The sequence below is a fragment of the Panicum hallii genome, chromosome 1 (assembly GCF_002211085.1).
Source record: "Panicum hallii strain FIL2 chromosome 1, PHallii_v3.1, whole genome shotgun sequence".
NCBI lineage: Eukaryota > Viridiplantae > Streptophyta > Magnoliopsida > Poales > Poaceae > Panicum > Panicum hallii.
In genome coordinates this window covers 26,763,778-26,770,505 of record NC_038042.1, presented here as the reverse complement: position 1 = coordinate 26,770,505, position 6,728 = coordinate 26,763,778, and the positions used below count along the sequence as shown (strand labels likewise).

At 46.6% G+C, this 6,728-nt stretch overlaps 1 protein-coding gene and 1 long non-coding RNA gene across 2 annotated transcripts; one reads left to right on the top strand and one right to left on the bottom strand.

Moving 5' to 3' along the window:
* Positions 1-693: 693 nt before the first annotated feature.
* LOC112890940 lies at positions 694-1,319 on the bottom strand. The gene is made up of 3 exons (XR_003228368.1): positions 1,294-1,319; positions 1,097-1,179; positions 694-898 (listed from the first exon to the last, which is right to left on the bottom strand). It is a non-coding gene; the product is annotated as an uncharacterized LOC112890940 (long non-coding RNA).
* A 163-nt stretch (positions 1,320-1,482) lies between these two features.
* On the top strand, positions 1,483-2,619 carry LOC112896639 (L10-interacting MYB domain-containing protein-like). Its single transcript, XM_025964685.1, has 3 exons — positions 1,483-1,566; positions 1,650-1,979; positions 2,059-2,619. Exons 2-3 carry the CDS (start codon positions 1,650-1,652, stop codon positions 2,617-2,619), a joined length of 891 nt encoding a protein of 296 aa, XP_025820470.1. The 5' UTR covers positions 1,483-1,566.
* Positions 2,620-6,728: the final 4,109 nt, after the last annotated feature.

Below are 6,728 nucleotides of genomic sequence, written 5' to 3'. Positions count from 1 at the left end.
TAAAAACAGCGTAGAGAAAAAGCTGACGCGAACCCGCTTCCCACCGCTTATGCGGTCTCAGCGCCGCTCTCCCGACTCCCCACGGCGCTGCGCCCCTCTCTCATCCCGTTCCTCCCTCCTGCGCCCCCCTCTCTGCTCTCCCCGCCCCCTGCTCCACCAAGGCCGCCTCGCCCGCGGCCGCGCCGCGCCGGCCAGGGCCGCGGCCGCGCCGCCCCGCCCCGTCGCGGCCTCCGCCGCGCCGCCCCGGGCCCGCGCCGCCCCGCCCCGCCGCGGCCTCCGCCGCGCCGCCCCGGGCCCGCGCCGCCCCGGGCCCGCGCCGCCCCGCCCCGCCGCGGCCTCCGCCGCCCCGCCCCGGGCCCGCGCCGCCCCGCCCCGCCGCGGCCTCCGCCGCCCCGCCCCGGGCCCGCGCCGCCCCGCCCCGCCGCGGCCTCCGCCGCGCCGCCCCGGGCCCGCGCCGCCCCGCTGCGGCCTCCGCCGCCCTCCGCTCCTCCGGCCTCCAGGTGAACTCCCTCCCCTCTACGCATGAAATTTAAATGAGGGGAAACAACGGACGTGAGATTTAATCCATGAAAGTTAATTCGCAAATATAATTCATACTAAACATGATAGTGCAAATAATGCACTAGGGTTACAGATTTGAAAGAATCTGATTATCATTGCACTTCAACTGATAAGCATTTTTTTCAGTTACATTAGTAAGGACATTGCGAACATTCAAACTAATCAATAAGATGGATAATAGATAGTTATGGAAGCATACATACCTCTCTCTGTGGCGTTTCACCATTCAGAAATGTCATTGCAGCTCCAGCTAAAGCAATAGAAATTATTGCAACAAGGATGCCGATTCCAGCCCACAAAAGCCAACCATTTTGCAACTTAAATGGTTCCTCAAATTCTGAAAATTAAAGGATTCAATTGCATCACAAGACCATTGTCCAGTGCTTAAGAACAAACTGAACTAGGTATTAGGTCATTCCATCTTTGTCCATTAAAATATCAAGAAAGCATTCTATAATTTAGCAAGCTAATATTGGGAAAGAAACAAATGTGAGACATGCATAAGCAAGAACATGAAAGAACATCAAATTCTTACTGTAACGAAAGATATCATCTGAGAATGGTCGAAAGGTATTGGTGATGCCAAATATAGCTCCAAGCACAACAACTGTCGTGCTACTGCACTCATAAAAAAAAAGTGGCAAGGAAATGTGCATGCAGATTATTCAGAAGCTGAATGGCAAACTCTGGTAAATATAGTTTATACAAAAGGAAAGCAAATTCGATCCATACAATTGTCCCAAGAAGAGCACTTCTGCTTTCTCATCTTTTGTAGGCTTTGGCTTGTGATGCCTGCTATTCCAAGGATTTTATGCATGTACATCTAAGTTCGAGGCTTAAAAAACCCTAGTATTGTTCTAGGGACATCATTGCTGAGCAAAGATCTCACCATTCGATGTTTTGCAGGTACTGAGTTGCAGAAATTATTGTACCTTTCTTTGAAGGTAGGCCAGGACCGCCCCGCCCCGCCCCTGCTGCCACTTCTTCAAGATCGACACCAGTAAGGTAAGGCAACGCAACTAGTTTCTGTGATCTATTTTGTGCTAATTTAAACAATTAGAGTAGCTGTAATTTAGTCACTTGCATAGATGGAGAACACATCAAAGAGCAGGAAACCAAATGCACAATGGGATCCAACTGCTGCTAAAATTTTTAATGAGATATGTGTGGAACAAGTGTTGGCAAATAATAGACCACAAGGTTGTTTGAACAACAAAGGGTATGCCAATCTTATTGCCCAGTTTAATGAACGGACTGGTAGAAATTACAACCGTTCTCAAATGAAAAATCGTTGGGATGCACTGAAAAATGACTATACAACATGGAAGACACTACTCCTGGCCGCATCTGGTTTAGGGAGAGATCCAAGGACTGGTTCTATTGCAGCTGATGCTGAATGGTGGAAAGAAAAAATAGAGGTATGCAATGTTGTGCTAGGTTCTGTTATATTATATTTCCATGGCTTGATTTTAACTATTAGAACTAATTGTGTTTCAGGCCATGCCCGCATGCAAAAAATTTAGACTTGCTCCATTGGAGAATGAAGAAGATCTTGAAATAATGTTTAGTGGTGCGTCTTGCACCAATGTATATGCTGCTATTCCAGGAGCAAAGGAAGGAACAGCAGGAGCAAAGGAGGGAACATCAGGAGCAAATGAGAGATCAGATGGTACTGACGATGAGGTTGAGGAGGTGCTTCCATTTTCCCCACCAGGAGCAAATGCTAAGAAAAGAGGTGCTGCTCACAAATCCCCAATGAAGAAAACAAAGAAGAATTTTAGAGATTTGCAGTTCAAACGGTTTGTGGATTCATTTGTGGAAAAAGCTAGTTCAAGCAAGACTTCCGCAACTTCATCTCCTAATGATTATGTTAGACAAGAGATAGCAGAAATGTTGGAATCAGTTATTGAGGCTGGAGCATGTGAAGGAAGTGATGAACATTTCTATGCCACACAACTCCTCATCAAGGAGTACCGTGATGTGTTTTCCACTCTTAAGACCCCAGCTGGGAAGCTTGCATGGCTGAAGAGAACTTGGGAGGAGAGGAAGACACGCTAGACAATACTAGCTTTGCATTGTACCATTAGTATTGTATTTTGATTTTATCTTGTTGCATGATGAACTTGGTTTTGAATGTTGAACCTGATATCAATAATTTATGGCTGATATGAAATATCTTGTATGGTTGTAATCAGTTCTGAAATCTGTGTGTTATTATTAAATATTTTCTAGTGCTAAGGTGCTGCTCATTTATACAGATGGCATTCACTTCAAGCGACTCTAATGAAACTGGGATAGCAAGTAATTCAAGTGAATCAAGTGGTTGGATGTATGAAGCTGCTGCAATTGCAGCTTATGCAATGGTTGATTGTGGGATACCTTCATCTGCAAAGAAGCCAAGGAAAGTGCCAAAGGAGACAGGTTTTCAGTGGGTTCAAAGGCAGCTAAGTGATCCAGAAAGTTGCTACGACATGTTTAGAATGAGAAGGTCAGTATTCTTCAGCTTGCATGAGGTCTTGGTGAATAATTATGGCTTAGCATCTTCGGATGAGATGTGCTCAATAGAAGCTCTTGGCATGTTTCTATGGATGTGTGGTGCCCCTCAGTCAGTTCGCCAAGCAAAACATATTTTTACGCATTCCTTAGAAACTATTAGTAGGAGGTTCAATGATGTTTTGGAAAGTGTTCACATTTTGGCTGCTGATAACATTAAACCTAAAGATCCTTCTTTTGCTGTGGTACATCCAAAAATTAGAGAGCATAGATCTTGGCCTCATTTCAAAAATTGCATTGGCGCGATAGATGGAACCCATATTGAAGTCACTGTACCAGCATCAGAGCAGGCAGTACATATGAATAGACATGGATATTGTAGTCAAAATGTTATGGCTGTTTGTGATTTTGACATGAGATTCACATTTGTGGTGGCGGGATGGCCTGGATCTGCTCATGATACACGTATATGGAGGGACACTTTGTATGGCAAGTACAAGGATAAATTTCCACATCCTCCTCAAGGAAAGTTCTATCTTGTTGATTCAGGTTATCCAAATCGAAAGGGTTATCTAGCACCGTACAAAGGTCAAAGGTACCACATTCCAGAATTTCAAAATGCAGGGCAACCGATTGGATTGAAAGAGGTGTTCAACCATGCTCACTCATCACTTAGAAATATTATTGAACGTTCATTTGGAGTCTTGAAAATGAAATGGCGCATTCTTCGAAATGTGCCAAGCTACCCAATGGAGAAGCAAACAATGATCATAATTGCTTGTATGGCGTTGCATAACTTTATTAGAGAAAGTAATTTGAGTGATGTGGATTTTGATAGAATGGCAGCAGATGAGACGTATATCGATGAGGATGGGGACATGGGAGCTAGTACAAGTCAATTTGTGGATGAAGAAGATATGGAAGATGTACGTGATGTCATTGCGCAAGCACTGATGGGAGGTTACTAGATATGTAATATTTGCCCAAATAACTTATGTAACAATCATGAATTATCTAATATATAATTATTTAATTTGTGTTGTTAATTATTTTATTATTAGTTTGTTATTATAAATACATAAATATACATCTATACATACTAAATACATGTATTCAGACAACAGGGAGAGTATTTCAGTCATTTCCCACTTCTAACAGGGTTTCAGCCCATTCAATAAGCAGTCTGCCAAACATCTAACTTCTGTGACCAGCTGCTTCTTCAACCAGCTGCTTCTCTGGCCAGCTGGCTACCAGCTGGCTTCTGAACAAGTTCCAGCTGTCCCAAACAGGCCCATAGACTAGGCTACTGTTGGCCGGGCCCACCTGTCGGGGTCCCGCACAGTGTAAGCACCTCCCTTGGACTATAAAAGGGAGAGTGCGCCCATTAGAACACAACCAAGCTGAAGCGCTGGCAACGCCTCTCAGGCTCACAAGTTCATAGGCTTTCACAGCCAATACAACCCCAAGTGGACGTAGGGTATTACGCTCCGGCGGCCCGAACCACTATAAAATCCTCATGTTCTTCCTGCGTTCATCCACCATCGATCGAGCGCTCCTAAGTCTCCTCCAAACCCATCCTTAACTAGGATTAAGCGGGTGCATTCCGCCACCCGGCTGGAGATTTCCTCCGACAGCGTGCACCGGCGATCGGGAGAGAAGGTCTCCGGAACCTCGTCTTCAGCGATCCTGCACCGGGAGAGGGCGAATAAGGTTTTTGGGAAGCGCTCTGCGCGACTGCTCAATCGCTTCCACATCGTCGTCGTCTACGTTCTCGTCACAACGGCTCGTCTACCTCCTCGTCAGTGGGGCGCGACTCGTCGTCGTCAAGCGTGCGGAAGTGCTGATCGGTGCCGTCATCTTCTGTACCCGGTTATTCCGGAAACGTATGGTTTTCTATCCCTAACTATGTCTTTCATACCTAGTATGATCTGGTTAGTGTTGATCTGATCTTGCTGTTGCAATATTTTATCTTAAACATGATGAGCATGTTTAGATCCGTTTGTTTTCGGTACGCCTTTTTCGTCATGGTTATGATTTATTCTCGGATTAATATAAAACTGAAATTCCTATTGAAATAGGTGCCCGCCTCTAACGCGGAAGCGACGGTTTCTTCATGCTTCGTAGCACGTGTAGAAATCGTTTCTCATATAGGAAATGATTTTCTTCTTTTTTTATTACTATCTCGCCATATCATCAAATTGATTACGTGTCAGCTTCGTAATACTATAGAAACTATCCTACCCAACCCTTCAGACTGCCCTCATCTCACGACGAAAAGACGCGCTCAAAGGCAGTCCCGCCGACCCCTTTCCAATAAAACCCGGCGGGCGCGGCAGAGCAACAACAGCACGCGGCCGCCGGTGAAGGCAACTTCCGGTGACCCCGACCCGACGGCGATAGCGAAGTATCGGCACCCCGGAGTCCGAGGAAAAGGGGGCCGGGAAAGCCCGCTTTGCGGTAGCCTCGCCTGCTTGCTAGTGCGAGCTGAGCCCGTCAACATCTCCGTCGTCCACCATCCATCTCATCCAACGAAACCGCATCGAATTCCTCCTTCCCGGCAGAGGCGCAGGGCCCCGAGGCTCGCCGGCAGGGTCCCAGCACCACTCCTTGCTGGTACAGACTACAGAGGCGGCGGGGCCTGGAAAAGGAATGCGCACAAAGTTCGAAGGGTGAAAAGATCGGCTCTGTGTCGTATAACGACTTGCCCATGGAATGGAACGATGGAATGGGTCACCTTTGGTTCCTCGTGAGTAAATTTTATTTTCATCACATCTTAATATTTAACACCAATTAGAAATATTAAATATAAATTAATTATAAAATCTATTGCATAAATGGAGGCTAATTCACGAAACAAATCCATTAAACCTAATTAGGATTTTACAGTTAACTTATATTTAGTCCCCTAATTGATATCCAAATGTCGGATTCGGACTAAAAACTTAATCCTGATCAAACACCCCATGAATGGAGTGGAATTTCCTCGTGGAACGGGGCGGCAGCGCGTCCAGTCCATCATCCATGCGCCCGTGACTCGCTCCGTCTGCTCCCTGTCTCTGCATGCAGATCGAGAGCTATGGCGATGGTGGTGAGGATCTGGGGATAAAGGAGGGAGGAGCTGGCGATTATCTTAGAGATGTCATTATCTTATGATTTGCTGAAGCCAAGGCTATGGCAACCATCATGCCCGGGCCACAGGTGAATGAATCTGGAACAGAGTTGGTTTTACACAAAGAATGTCAGAGAGCATGTATCCCTTTGCAAAGAAAGATGAACCACTAAGCACTACACAGTAACATGCATGTAACACAAGGTTCTGTAGAGCGGAAAGGGAAAGATCACTGAGGGCAAGAGGGACAAAAGAAAGGGTGCCACTGGCGCGCGGCAGAAAAGACTGAAAGGGATGTGTGTTGAGCTCTCCCGGCCGGTCCCGTGGTTCAGTCCCAATTCGCAAACCAAAACAAAGCCTGCGGCGCCCAACCCCCCAGTCCCACACCCACTGCGTAGAAAGTAGACAAACTGACCCTGACCCTCTGCAGAAAGAGACACGAGCCACAGATGAATCGGAATGAGAAAGAGCATGCCGATCGATCAGAAATCAGATGGCAGAGACGATAAAGCCGCTTTCGCTTCGGAGCCCAGCCGTAGCCATACAACCCTAGAAAACCCAAAGA

Coding starts and splice junctions, on each gene's coding strand:
- LOC112896639 (XM_025964685.1), top strand. CDS start 1,650: ATGGAGAACACATCAAAGAGCAGGAAACCAAATGCACAATGGGATCCA. Junction 1,980..2,058: donor GGTGGAAAGAAAAAATAGAG/GTATGCAATGTT, acceptor ATTGTGTTTCAG/GCCATGCCCGCATGCAAAAA.